The sequence below is a fragment of the Panthera tigris genome, chromosome A3 (assembly GCF_018350195.1).
Source record: "Panthera tigris isolate Pti1 chromosome A3, P.tigris_Pti1_mat1.1, whole genome shotgun sequence".
Taxonomy (NCBI): Eukaryota; Metazoa; Chordata; class Mammalia; order Carnivora; family Felidae; genus Panthera; species Panthera tigris.
This window is the reverse complement of record NC_056662.1, coordinates 23,954,505-23,969,136: the sequence shown is the minus strand read 5'-3', so window position 1 is coordinate 23,969,136 and position 14,632 is coordinate 23,954,505. Positions and strand designations below refer to the sequence as shown.

The 14,632-nt window shown below is 38.3% G+C and overlaps 1 protein-coding gene across 4 annotated transcripts in view; it reads right to left on the bottom strand.

The window, feature by feature from the left end:
- Positions 1-14,632, bottom strand: part of LOC102965540 (transient receptor potential cation channel subfamily C member 4 associated protein) — a 68,813-nt gene that overhangs the window by 50,298 nt on the left and 3,883 nt on the right. For all 4 annotated transcript variants that reach the window (XR_006215508.1, XM_042980537.1, XM_042980538.1 and 1 more), the window contains exons 2-3: positions 4,743-4,871; positions 1,831-1,947 (exon numbers count right to left, since the gene is read on the bottom strand). Coding sequence is in view for 3 of the 4 variants with exons in the window: in XM_042980537.1 (XP_042836471.1) it covers positions 1,831-1,947; positions 4,743-4,871 (246 nt within the window). In the remaining variant the exon portion in view is untranslated. The remainder of the gene's footprint in view (positions 1-1,830; positions 1,948-4,742; positions 4,872-14,632) is intronic.

Below are 14,632 nucleotides of genomic sequence, written 5' to 3'. Positions count from 1 at the left end.
ATCGATTGACAGATATACAAAATGTGGTATGTGCATACAATGGAATGTTCTTCAGCCATAAAAAGAATGCAGTACTCACATAGGCCACAACATGGATGAACTTGAAAACATTAAGCTGAGTTAAAGAAGTCCATAAAAGAAAACCACATATTACATGATTCCATTAAGATGAAATGTCCAGAATAGGGCTGTCTATAGAGATAAAAAGTAGAATAAAAGTTGCCTATGACAGAAGTGTGTAGGGGAGTGATAGCTAAAACATATCATGGAGTTTTTCTAGGGTGATAAAAATGCCCTAAAATTGACTGTGGTGATGGTTGCACAGACCTGTGAATACACTAAAAACCACTGAAGTGTCCCTTTACATGGGTGAATTGGTGCATGAACGATCTCAATAAAGCTTTTTAAAAAACTAAAGAAATACCATTTTTCCCATATCTGTTTAGCAAATATATAAAATTTACTTGAAATGTACCATTTGAGGGGCACCTGGGTGGCTCAGTCAGTTGAGCATCTAATTCTTGATCTTGGCTCAGGTCATTATCTCACAGTTCATGAGATGGAGCCCCATATTGGGCTCTGTGCTGACAGTGTAGAGCCTGCTTGGATTTCTTTCTCCTTCTCTCTCTGCACCCCCTGGCTTGCGCACATGCACTCTCTAATAAATAAACTTAAAAAAAATGTACCATTTGGTAAAGGAGGTACGGGGGGCCAATAATGTTCCATTTCATGATGTGGTTGGTAGTAACAAGGGTGAACTTATTTTGTGATAATTATTGGTGCATTTTCCTATAAGACTTCAATAACACAGTCCATAAAAACACACATCTACACACTGTGTTGGTGACGGTGTAGATAAACAGATACTCTTACACTTTGTTACTGCAGATGCAAGCTGATAAAACCTCTTAGGTATATAATTAACAAGTTTATAAACAATGAAACACACACATATTTGGATCCCATAGGTATATACCCCCCTATACAAAAGCATTTATTGCAACCTTGTTATAAAAGGAAAGGTGTGAGAAAACTCATCAATTGAGGCCTGGGTAAATAAAATTATGGTATAATTCTACTAGGAAATACTATATAGCCATTTAAAATAATCAGGCAGATTTACACGTACTGAAACGAATCTATCCCCAAGCTAGAGAATTACGTGGAAAAAAGCAAGGTAAAGAACAGTGTACCTACATATGAGGTATGCAACCTCTACGTGGGAAGAAAGTAAACCTAAGATGGGGACAGTGGGAGTTATTCTCTCTCTCTCTCTCTCACACACACACACACACACACACACACACACAACCACAGAACGTCTCTGGAGGGACACAAGAAACTAGAAATCACAGTTGCCTCTGAAGAGGGGACAAGAGGAAGTAGGAGACACATCTTTCACTTTCTGCCTTAAAAAAAGAAAAAGGTGGATATATAATTAACTCAAATTATTCTAACTTAAAGCTATGGTGTTTCAACATAGGTAAGAGCCCCTGAACTTTTTTTTTTTTTCAAGTTATTTGAGAGAGAGACAGAGAGAATGAGCAGGGAGGGGCAGAGAGGGAGAGAGAATCCCAAGCAGGCTCTGCATTGTCGGCGTGGAGCCTGATGCAGGGCTCAAACTCACGAACCATGAGATGACGACCTGAGCTGAAACCAAGAGTTGGATGCTTAACTGACTGAACCACCCAGGCACTCCAAGAGCCCATGAACTTCTAAAGATTAAAATTCTGAAGTGTTTGCTATGAATTCTGAACTCCTTTCTTTCTTCTATTTCAAGAGTTAAATGCTCAAGCCATTAAGCAGTAGTAATCACAAACAACTACTTACATCAACGCCTCCAAACAAGTCAAAAATATAAGTATTTGGATAAGTGGTTTCTTGGGTAAGTTTCCTCTCTTCAGTAACAAATGCCATAGCCTCCATGGAGAGAAGAGGAGAAATTTCCTAGTTTAAAAAAAGCATACAGAGTGACTTTCAGTTTTAGTATTCAACAGGAACGAGACACCAAAACATCAGCTTGAGTCACAACTTGAACTCCCATGAGCCAAAAGATAGCTCCAACCATAACAGAAAAAAATAATAATCTTACAGAAAAGCTAATATAATGATAAAAGTTTTAACATTAGCAACCGCTAATTTATTTCATGCTTAATATGTACCAGGTATGGCTCTAAGTACTTCATGGAAGACCTCTTTTAATCTTCACAAACCTAAGAGATAATAGTAATATATCATCCCAATTTTAAAGATATGCAAACTGAAGTACGAAGTTGTCAACATCACACAACTGGTAGGTGAAGAGCCAGGATTTAAACCTAGGACATCTGGCTCCAAAGTCTGCGCTTACAGAGGAGAAAAGAACCATGTGGGATGAACTAGGAGATAAAGTGTGGCAAGAATCAAGGACCTTACTCATTATGCTCTCTCTTCATGGACCTTGAGGGAAAATGGAACTCGATGGGCTAGAGCAGCGGTTCTCACACAGTGGCGAACATCAGAATCACTTGAAGGGCTTGTTAAAACCCATACTGCTGAATCCCACCTGCAGAGTTTCTGATTCAATAGGTCCAGGGTGGGGCCTGAGAATGTGCCCTTATTAATAAGCTCCCAAGTGCTGCTGATACTGCTGGTCCAGGTATCACACATCAAGAAAAGGCAGAACTCTAACAGACAACCTGTTACATACTGGGCACTGGGCTTTTACACTTTAGCCTACCTAATCCTTAAAATAAGTCAATGAACTGAGTACAGTTTTACCCATTTTATAGGTGAAAAGCAAAATTACAAAGTTGCCCAGGCTCACATAATTAGCGACTGAACTACTTACTAAAGACTGAACCACTTTCTCTGGGTCTCATTTTTCTCAACTATAAAACTAGCATGTAATTCCTCCTGGCAACATGGTACAGTGGAAGTCGGCTTAGGAGGAAGACAAATTTGGACTCATCATGTAACGGCCACAGCCTTTGGGTGTGCTACCGCTGAGGCTGTTCTCTCTACTGAAGAGGGAATGATAAAGACATCTGGGTTTGCCTGCCCACTAACTCTTTTTCTCTTCTTCAAGTAAAAGCCCCATTTCCTTGGGGAAAACACCCTTCCCTACTTTTCACATGGTTCTGTTGGGGCTGTGCCAGCCCCAGGAGCAGGTGATCAGGCCTAGCCAATAGTCTCTCATCCTCCTCACCTAAGTGGCTGGCCTAAGCTGTAGAAATGTCACCCTAGAGCTGTGATTACATGGAGGAACATGAAGCCACACACAGATGGCAAGATAAGAAATGGACGACTTAACCTTGTTTAGCCCTTGAATTCACACTTGTGCTTTCCAGTTACATGAGACAATAGAGGATCTTTTTAGCTACTCTGAGTAGGTTACTGTGCCCTGCAAAGTATTCTGGACTAAAACAAATAAATATACCACCCATCTCATATAATTACCATAAGAATTAAATATGCCTGGTACACCAGTTTCAAATAAGTATCTGCTGGATGAATAAAGTAATGATCACACAGCAAGCACTCACAAATATTTTCTCTCTTCTACCTCATCTCTCAGAGATTTTGCAGGAATCAAATGCAATAATGTAAAATTCCTTGTGAAGTGTCTTCTTTTTTTAATTAAAAACAATTTTTTTTTAACGTTTTTTATTTATTTTTGAGACAGGGAGAGACAGAGCATGAACAAGGGAGGGTCAGAGAGAGGGAGACACAGAATCTGAAACCGGCTCCAGGCTCTGAGCTGTCAGCACAGAGCCTGACGCGGGGCTCGAACTCACGGACCGCGAGATCATGACCTGAGCCGAAGTCGGCCGCTCAACCGACTGAGCCACCCAGGCGCCCCAAGTGTTTTCAAATAAGTGTAAGACTGTAATTCTTTTTATCTCATTCAGACTATAAGAAGATCAAAAACACAAAACACTTTCTTTAATTAAACTTTATTTGGAAATGATTTTCAATTTATAGAAAGCTGCACAGACAAAACATGCCTTCTGAATGGTAAAGACTAAGTTTATTTGGTGCCTACTGTATTTTAGAATGACTTATGTAATATAATAACTTTACCTCTGAATAACATTGTATCAAGTGTCATTATGATCAACTATAACTTGCATGAGCCTTAACTGCAGCTAGAGTTGGTCATCTAAATTCAAATTTGGACCCACTCCCCAACTTAAAGGTTGGTTAATGGTAACCCCAGACCTACTGACTCAGAAACTCCAGGCGTGGGGCCCAGCACTCTGTTTTTTCAAGTCTTGCAGGTGATTCTGATACACACTCAAGTTTGAGAACAAGTGCCTTAGCATCCGCCTCCCAACCATCAAGCCCAGTTCCTTCAGCTTCTTGTGTTGGTCATAACGTCCAACAACCACAAAACCACTTTCTTGAACCTTTTAGCAATAGGGGATCTTTAAAATCCTGCTCAAAAAGAATGTCATCCCAATCCCAGGGCATAGGGTTAGCCTCCCAAATTAAGCAAACCCTGTCACAAGCTAAGCGTGAAGAAAAGCCCAGAAAGATATATACAGGGAACTTAATGGTGATTATCTCTGGGTGATGGGATTATAGGTGATTTTTATTTTCTTCCTTGTACTTTTTCTGAACTTCCCAAATTTTCTACAGTTTACACAATAAAAACAGGCTATTTTAAAAACTAGACTGAAGGAGGAAAACAACATCAACAAAACCAGACATCTGTGTCACCTGGAGGTGAATACAGCCTTTCCAAGGGCCCTAAGAGTTACCTTGAGGATGTTTTGGCACTCAATGAAGTCACTGTGGAGGTGGCTGCTTGCGTACAGCTTCAGGAGCAGCTGAGGAATTCCACTCCATTTGGACTGTTTGTCCCTCTCCGTCAAAAATGTCTCAGTGAACTGTGAGTCAAAAGAAGAAAAGAAAAAGGAACATTTTACTGCTGAGGAAAGAACTACTAGAATACATGGCAAATGAAAGCAGCTGCCTCCTAAAACCCACCCAGGCCAAATTCAAAGCACTCTTTCTAGAAACCTTCAAAAGCTCCCCAACAGTCTACAAGCTAAAAGTGCAACTCCTTCCCTTGTGACACAACAGCCTTTATATTCTCTCAAGTACTCTCCTCTCTAGTTTCATCTCTTTCCCAAAGGGTACTCTCAGCTCCAAATGTACATGTTCTCTAGGTCTCTCTGCACATGCTTTTCCCTGCCCAAAATGTCCTTGCCTGTTTTTTTCTACCTGGGAAGCTCCTTCTTCTCCAAAGAGCAAGCCAAATAACCAGAAATTTTCTTTGCTGGGCTTCCTCTCTCTCTCTCCTTTGTAAGCGAGTAAGTGCCCGGCCTCTGGGGCCTTATCTAACATTTATCCTCTGTACCGTAATTACTGATTCATTTGTCCCCTCCTCCTGTAGACCACAAGCTCCTTCAGAGTAGGCACCAGGCTGTGTTTATCGTGTCCACCTTCTCTCTCTCAAAGAATGCCAGGCACAGAGACTCAGTAAATGTTTGAAGGAATGAGCAATAACCTTCTAGACTAATGACAAGTTCATTAACCAATTATGGCACAGTTCCACTAACACTCTAAAGACATATCATTAACCAGGGGCCGGATGTGAATTTACTTTCATATATACTTATCCCTCGATCAGATCAAAAGCTCCTTATAACCGTTATTACAGGATATGCAGGCTTTCAATAATGCCTTAGTCTATCCTGACACATATCAGTCCTATGATCTTAGACAAATCCCAGTATCCTTCCTGAGCTTGTTTTCCTAGATTGTAAAAATAAGATAATACAGAAGTAACAGAGAGGTAATGAAATGTTTGTGAGAGTGATTTGCGTTAGGGTGAACCAAAGGCATTACCATTTCTGTGGGTTAAAAAAAAAAAAAAAGATTGAATATCAGCAATTTCATATCATTCAAGCTAGTTCAAATCAAGGCAAGTCCAAAAACAATGGAAAAGAATTATTTCCTTTCCTTGAAAGGAAAAAAAAGAAAACAAATATGTTTTTATGGGACTCAGCAAAGCACTGCTTACAAATTTATAGGTGTAAACATTTATATTAAAAAAGAGATCTCAGATAAATTATCTAAACTTAAACTTCCACTATGAGAAACTAGAAAAAAGAATAAACCAAACCCAAAACAAGCACAAGGAAATAAATACTATTGCAAAAATAAATGATACAGAGAAAAATAATTTTTTAAAAAATCACCAAAATCAAAAGTTGGTTCTTTGAAAAGAACAACAAAATTAAAACTTTAGTTACAATGACCAACTTAACAATGACTCAAATAACTAAATTAGGGAATGAAAGAAGGGACATTACTACCAACCTTATGGAAATAAAAAGATTTATAAAGAAGTACTAGGAACAATTATATGTCAACAAATACATAACCTATGTGAAATGGACAAATTCCTAGCAAAATACAAACAACTGAAACTGACTCAAGAGTCAAAAGCGACTTAATAAGAAAAAAGGAAAGAAAACTACCCACAAAGAAAAGCCGAAGTCCAGATGCTTCACTGGTAAATTCTACCAAACATTTAAAGACAAACTAAAAATACTTAAGACTCTTCCATAAAATAGAAGATAGAAGACTTCCAAACTCATTCTACTACCCTAATACCAAAACCAGACAAAGGTGTCACAAGAAAACTACAGATCAAGATCTCTGACAGATATAGACAAAAATCCCCAGCAAAATACTAGCAAACCAAATCCAGCAACATGTAAAAAGGATTATACACCATGACCAAGTGAGGTGTATTCCAGGAATGCAAGGTTGGTTCAACATATGAAAATTAATCAATATAATCAATCTGATAAAGGGTATTTACCAAAAACCCACAGCTATCATCAAAATTAACAGTGAAAGCCTGAATGCTTTTCCATTAAGATCAGGAAAAAGACAAGGATGTTGATCCTCACCACTTCCATTTAACACTGTACTAGTGACTCAAGCCACAGTAAGTAGGCAAGAAAAAGAAATAAAGGCATCCAGATGAAAAATTAAAGCTATTTGCAATCCTATGATCTTATACATAGAATACATTAAGGAACCCACATAAAAAACTATTAAAGGTAATAAATGAGTTCAACAGGATTGCAGGATAAAAATCGATATACAGAAATTAGCTAAATTTCTATACACTTACAATGAACAATCCAAAAATGAAATTAAGAAAACAGTCCCATTCATAATAAAACCAAAAATAATAAAACTTAGAAATAAATTAAATAAAAGGAATACAAGATTTGTGCAATGAAACTACAAAACATCACTGAAAGAAATTAAAGGAAGCCTAAATAAATGGAAAGCCATCCATGTTCATAGATTGGAAGACTTATGATTGCTAAAACAGCAATACTCCCTATATTGATTCAATGCAGTTTCTATCACAATCCCAGGTGGCTTCATTGAAGAAATTGATAATCTGATACTAAAATTCATATGGAAATGCAAGGGACCTACAATGGCCAAAATAATCTTGAAACAAGACAGTAAAGTTGGAAGAATCACACTTTCTGACTTCCAAGTTTATTACAAGCCTATAGTACAATCAAGATTTTGGCATAAAGATAGACACCTAGATCAATGGAATAGTACTGAGATTCCAAATTAAATCCTTACATTTATAGTCAACTGATTTTTTTACAACAGTGTCCACATAATTCAATGAGGAAAAAGATTAAGTCTTTTCAGTAAATGTTGCTGGGACAACTGGTATCCATAAGCAAAAGAATGAAGATGGACTTCTTTCCACATACCATATACAGAAATTAACTCAAAATGGATCAAAGATCTAAATGTAAGGGCTAAAATGTAAAACATTTAGAGGAAAACAGGCATAAGTTTCATAACCTTAGCTTAGGCAATGGTTTCTTAGGACATCTAAAGCACAACAAAGGAAAAACAGATAACTCATGACACTGATAACATAAAGAACAATTATATGAGCACCTCAATTGGTGCAGAAAAAGCATTTTGTAAAATTCAACATTATAAACTGAGAAAAGAAGCAAACAAACAATAGTATCTACAGAAAACCTTCAGCAGGGACACCTGGGTGGCTCAGTCAGTTGTGTCCAATGCTTGACTTTGGCTCAGGTCATGATCTCATGGTTCATGAGTTCAAGCCCCCATGTCAGGTTCTGAGATGACAGCACTGAGCCTGGTTGGGATTCTCTCTCCCTCCCCCTCTCTCTGCCCCTTCCCCTCATGTGCACTCTCTCTTTCACAAAATAAACTTAAAAAATTTTATTGAAAAAAGAAACCTTCAGCAAACGTCATATTTAATGGTGAAATGTTTAAGGCTTTCCCTCTTAGGACAGGAATGTGCCCCTTCAACTCAGGCAGCACAGTCAGGCAAGAAAAAGAAAAGATAGAAAACTGGAAAGTATAAAACCTTCATTCGCAGACATGATATTTGCAAACAACTGTACACATATACAATCCGAAAGGATCTAAAGTATTAAAATATAAAGTCCATATAAGTACAAAAACAATATAAAAATCAATCTTGAATGAAATCATGCCATTTGCAGCAATGTGGATGGAACTGGAAGGTATTATGCTGAATGAAATAAATCAGTCAGAGAAAGACAGGTATCATATGTTTTCACTCATGTGGATCTTGAGAAACTTAACAGAAGACCATGGAGGGAAAGGGAGGGGGAAAACAGTTACAAACAGAGAAAGAGGGAGGCAAAGTATAAGAGACTCTTAAATACAGAGAACAAACTGAAGGTTGATAGGGGGGTAGGGGGCAGGAGAAAATGGGTGATGGACATTGAGGAGGGCACTTGTTGGGATGAGCACTGGGTATTGTATGTAAGCAACGAACCACGGGAATCTACCCCAAAAACCAAGAGCATTCTTTACACACTGTATGTTAGCCAATTTGACAATAAATTATATTTTTAAAAGTCAATCTTGGTTTTTTTTTAATGGGTTAGTGAGAACATGAAACAGGAACTTTCATACATTGCTGGTGAGAAAGTAAACTACTACCATAACTTGTGAAAGTGGTAATAGCTACTGATGCTCAACCTATGCATATCCCATAACCCAGCGATTCTACTTCTAAGTATATATCCAAAAGAAATTACACACACGCATCAGGAGACATGTACAAGAATACCAATATAAGCAGTACTCCTAATAGTCCCAAACTGGAAAGATCTCATATACTCAACAGAAGTAGAATGAATCGTGGTTTGTTACTACAATAGAATACTATGCAGCAATAAAAATTAATGGACTACAGCTTCACCATTATCATGAATCAGTCTAACAAATATTGATTGAAACAAAGCAGACTCAGTATATACTGCTTCATTCTATTTATATAAAGCATAAAAACTAGTACCCCCAAATACAATGTTAGAAGTCAGGCTGTGGGGCGCCTGGATGGCTCAGTTGGTTAAGCATCCAACTTCGGCTGAGGTCATGATTTCACCGTTTGTGGGTTTGAGCCCCACGTCGGGCTCTGTGCTAACAGCTTAGAGCCTAGAGCCTGGAGCCTGCTTAGGATTCTGTGTCTCCCTCTCTCTCTGTCCCTCACTCCCTTGTCCTCTCTCTCTCAAAATAAAAATAAACATTAAAAAGAAAAACAGAAGTCAGGCTAGTAATTTCATTTGGAAAAGAGGAAAACTAGAGCTGTAGACTAGAGGTACAGAAGTGATCTGGTTGGTTGCTATGTAGATGACAGCTTTATTACTATTCATTGGGCTGTGCATGCATTTCTTGTTCATTTTTATTTGCACATTATATTTCAACACAAGAAGTTTTTGAAATGCTTAAAATAAATCTGTATGCATTGATTACGGAAGGATTTCTAAGACACATTTTCAAGTGAAAAAAGTTAAATGCACAATATGTACAGTATGATACCACCTGTGCAGGAAAAAAAAAGATATATAGACAGATTTGCTTTTCTAAGTTTAATGTATCTCTAGATAGATACACAAGAATCAATAACCATAGTTGCCTCTGGGAGTAGAACTGAAGGGTGCTAGCAGAGGTGGTAGTGGGCTACTTACAAGGGAGATTTACTTTTCTCTGCAACTGTATGTGCATATGTTATCTATTCAAAACACACATTACCTCTGGAGGGGAGGGGATGAGATGAAAGAGGTATTAACTATACTGGTACTTTTTTTTTTTTTTTTTTTTTTTTTAGAGAAGGAGAGCAAGCACAAGTGGGAGAGAGGAGCAGATGGGAGAGAGAGAGAATCTTAAGCAATATCCACACTCAGCATGGAGACCAATGTGGGGTTCGATCCCATGACCCTGGGATCATGACCTGAGCCAAAACAGAGTTGGACACTCAACCAACTGAGCCACCCAGGTGCCCCTACTTTCTTAAGTTTGGTAGTAGGTACATGGGTATTGTGGTAATACTTTGGTATTACTTACTATAGGTTTTTGTAGGTCAGATATTTAATAAACAAACAAGTAAGTCTCTCCACAATGGAATCTGTAGATGCTCAATAAATATTACCATCCCCACCCCATTCCCAACATATCTAAACTTACCTCCCATTATGTCCCATACAAACATTTCATTGTCTCTTTCCTGGCTTCTAATGGCCAATTAGGAGGATTTTCTCAGGGGTGTTCTTAGTGCCAGAAAGATCTCTGCTACTCTGTTCAAATTCTATTCATTCTTCAGAACCAACTCAACTCTCTGCTATTCCATGAAGCTCTCTAAAGCATTCAAAGCCCAACATAATCATAGGAGAGAAGATGGCTTTTAAAAATAGGAGTACCCTAAAAAAATTGTTTCAAATAAAATAATTAAAACAGGAGGACCCTAAGAGAACATTTAGTGCAATCATTTTGCAGAAGAAATTAATGTCAGGTGATAGACATGACTTTTTTATAGTTGTTAATATTTATTTTTTAGTTGTTACATATTTAATGTATATATACACAAAATATCTACACAATGAATAAAAAGAAAGACTTTTGCCATGATTAAATTTCAGAATGCCAGAGAGAGAGAGAGAGAGAGAGAGAGAGAGAGAGAGAGAGAGGATCCTAAAAGCTTTCAAGGTGTGAGGGGTGGGAAAATAGGTCATATACAAAGACATGGGAATCAGAACAGAACCTCTCAATGGTTACACCAAATGCTTAAAGACAATGGAATCACACCATTAAAAACTTAAGGGAAAATAACTTCCAACTTAGAATTTTATACCCAGCTTAACTTAATATACAAGTATAAGAATAAAAGACATTTTCAAACATGTAAGCTTAAAAAAAAGCTATCTCCCACGTACTCTTTCTCAGGAGAGTACTAGAGAATGCACTCGCCCAAGACAGGATTCATGAAACAGAGGATCTAAATCATGAGAAAAATAAAATGCTTTGAATTTGGTGAAGTTAAAAACCAAAAATTCAGATGTATAGCTGTCCTAGCAAGGAACTAGTCCAAACTGGAGGAAGATGGAGTTCCAAGAAGGATTTCGTCTTTAACAACAAAGTTTTAGAATTCAGGACTAAATTGTAAGCACACGAAAAGCAAATTTTAAAAGAATGAGATTATTCTAGTGAAAGAAGCCAGACTCAAAGGCTACATATGGTACAGCTGCATTGCAATGACAGTCTGTAAAAGGGCACAGGAATAGGGTAGTAAACAGATGAGCAGTTGCTAGAGGACAGGGGTGGGGAAAGGGCTGACGACTACAAGAGAATTTTCTATATCCTAACTGTAGTGGTGGTCACACAACTGTGTTTGTCAAGATTCGTAGAACTACAGGCATACCTCGGAGACACTGTGGGTTTGGTTCCAGACCACTGCAATAAAGTGAGTCAAATGAATTCTTCAGTTTTCCAGTGCATATAAAAGTTACATTTACATTATACTGTATAGTTAAGTATGAGATAGCATTATGTCCAAAAACAGGTACGTGCCTTTGTTAAATATTGCGTAAAAATGCTAACCATCATCTCATCTTCCAGGAAATCTTAATCACTGATCACAGATCACTATAATAGTAACTAAAAAGTTGGAAATATTGTGAGCATTACCAAAACGTGACAGAGACACCAAGTGAGCAAATGCTGTTGGAGAAGGGCACCAACAGACCTGTTCAATGCAAGGTGGCCACAAACCTTCAATTTTGTAAAAAACGCAGAGGCTGTAAAGCACAACAAAATAAAGCACAACAAAACAAGGAATTCCTATAAATACTAAAAAGGGTGAATTCTGGGCCACCTGGGTGGCTCAGTCGGCTGGGCATCTGACTTCAGCTCAGGTCATGATCTCACAGCTTGTGAGTTTGAGCCCTGCGTCGGGCTCTGTGCTGACAGCTCAGAGCCTGGAGCCTGCTTCAGATTCTGTGTCTCCTTCTCTCTCTGCCCCTCCCCTGCTCACACTGTCTCTCTCTCTCTCAAAAATAAACAAACATTAAAAAAAAATAAAAAAATAATAAGGGTGAATTCGACTACATTTATAACTCAATTCAAAAAATGGGGAGAGGGGTGCCTGGGTTGGTTCAGTTGGCTGAGCAGCTGGCTTTTGATTTCAGCTCAGGTCATGAGATCAAGTGCCATTTCCAGCTCCACACTAAGGGTTGAGCCTGCTTAAGATTCTCTCTCACTCTCTCTCTGCCCCTCTCCCCCACTCACTGTAAAATAAATAATAGTAATTTTTTAGTGGAGGAAAATGGTGGCTTTTAACTCTAAGGAAAACAAAAAATATACAGAATACTGTTGTAAACTATATGGCTCTATTGTATATAATTACAACGTGATCATCATCACATAAATTCTTTTTTTTAATTTATTTTTTAATGTTTATTTATTTTTGAGACAGAGCATGAACGGGGGAGGGTCAGAGAGAGAGGGAGACACAGAATCTGAAGCAGGCTCCAGACTCTGAGCTGTCAGCACAGAGCCCGACGCGGGGCTCGAACTCACAAACGGTGAAGTCATGACCTGAGCCGAAGTCGGATGCTTAACTGACTGAGCCACCCAGGCGCCCCTCTTTTTTTTTTTTTTATGTTTACTTATTTTTGAGAAAGGGGGAGAGGCAGCAAGAAGGGGAGACAGAATCCAAATCCAAAGCAGGCTCCAAGCTGTCAGCACAGAGCCCACTACCTGAGGCAAAGTTGGACGCTTAACCGACTGAGCCACACAGGCGCCCCATCATCAGGTAAATTCTTAACATCAATGGCTCAAAACGTGATAGAACTACATTAGGAGACTGAAAAAGACATTATGTGGTGTTGTGAATTAAATCCTAGTTTACAGGGGAAGAAAACAGACAATGTCTAAAATTGAAAAGTTAAGAAATAGCATGTTACTTAGAAATACTGGCTGTCCTCTTTCCTGGAGGACCCTTCCCCTGCAAAACATATAGTGTGGGCAGTGGTTGCCTGGGAAGGGTGCAATTTGGGGGTAAAAAATGGGGCAGAGCATTGCTGTTTTTAGTTACAAGGCTCACAATACCCAGAGAGCTTCCCAACAGTCCTCCAAATATCCAACTTCACAAGGGATTTATTTTACCACCTTTATGTTGTCTTACAAGGCATTTACTTCCATTTAAAAATAATCATTTGGATTTTGTTTTCCTTGTGAACAGCTGAGTACTGTGATGAAAGTGCCACCAACCCAGGCATCTTCAAAGCTGAATTACTGGCAGGTGTTGTATGGGTTTCTCCCCTTGGAGTACTTGTGGTTTGACAGTTTATAGCAGCGATAATCTCTTACATCATGTTGCCTAAGCTGTCAACCTGTTCAGTGGATATGACATTTCCAGGCACTTAGCTTTCATTGATTTTGTCTTTACTGCTTTTCTTTTTAAATAATTAAAGGCTAAATTCCATAAACATAAATGTGCATCTTATCTGTTTAGTCCTAAGTGTAAGTTATCTAATGCCTTACAATATCATATTAAGTGCAAGTAAATAGTCTTAAAAACGAATTCATGAAGATTAAATACCTTCTTAGGTTATTCTGATAACAAATGTTAACCAATGAATACTTGTGTCCACTGTAGTGGGATCTGTTTTGTTTCAATATAATTAGGAGTGAATTTTATGGTTTGTGAATACAAAAACTTCCTGTTAAAATGAACAGTATTTATATTTTTAGTTTATGAGAATGTATCCTATCCAGGATATCAAATTACCCTTGACAAGCAAGGGTAGTTGCCTGTAGTTGATTTAAACCCCTAGGTTTCACAAATACTAATGCTTAGAATGGGGATAAAACAAATTTATTGAAATTTTTAAAAAGGGTGGGGGGTCAATCTCAAGAAAAAAATATGAAGTAATACTCAGGTAGAATTTAGATATGCAAGTAATCATGAAGGAAGCAATGACTGGCATTTGGGAAACAGAATGAGGATGCCATAACCTAACTGATCACCAGACTGCCAAACTGAAGGACTAGTTCTAGGGGTGGTGGGTCATGACCTGTAAGAGTTACTCTGCCCTGAGTCTAAGATTTGCCTAGTCTATCCCTTTCCCTCAACTCCTACTGATCATGCAGGTCTTGTGCGCCCAAGGTAAGGAATCTGGATTTGATTCTAACTGCAGTGAGATGCCACCGGAGGGTTTTAAGCAAGGGAATTGTAAGATCTGATTTGCTATAAGGATCACATGTGCTGATAAGTGTATACTGGCTCTGTAAACGCTACAGC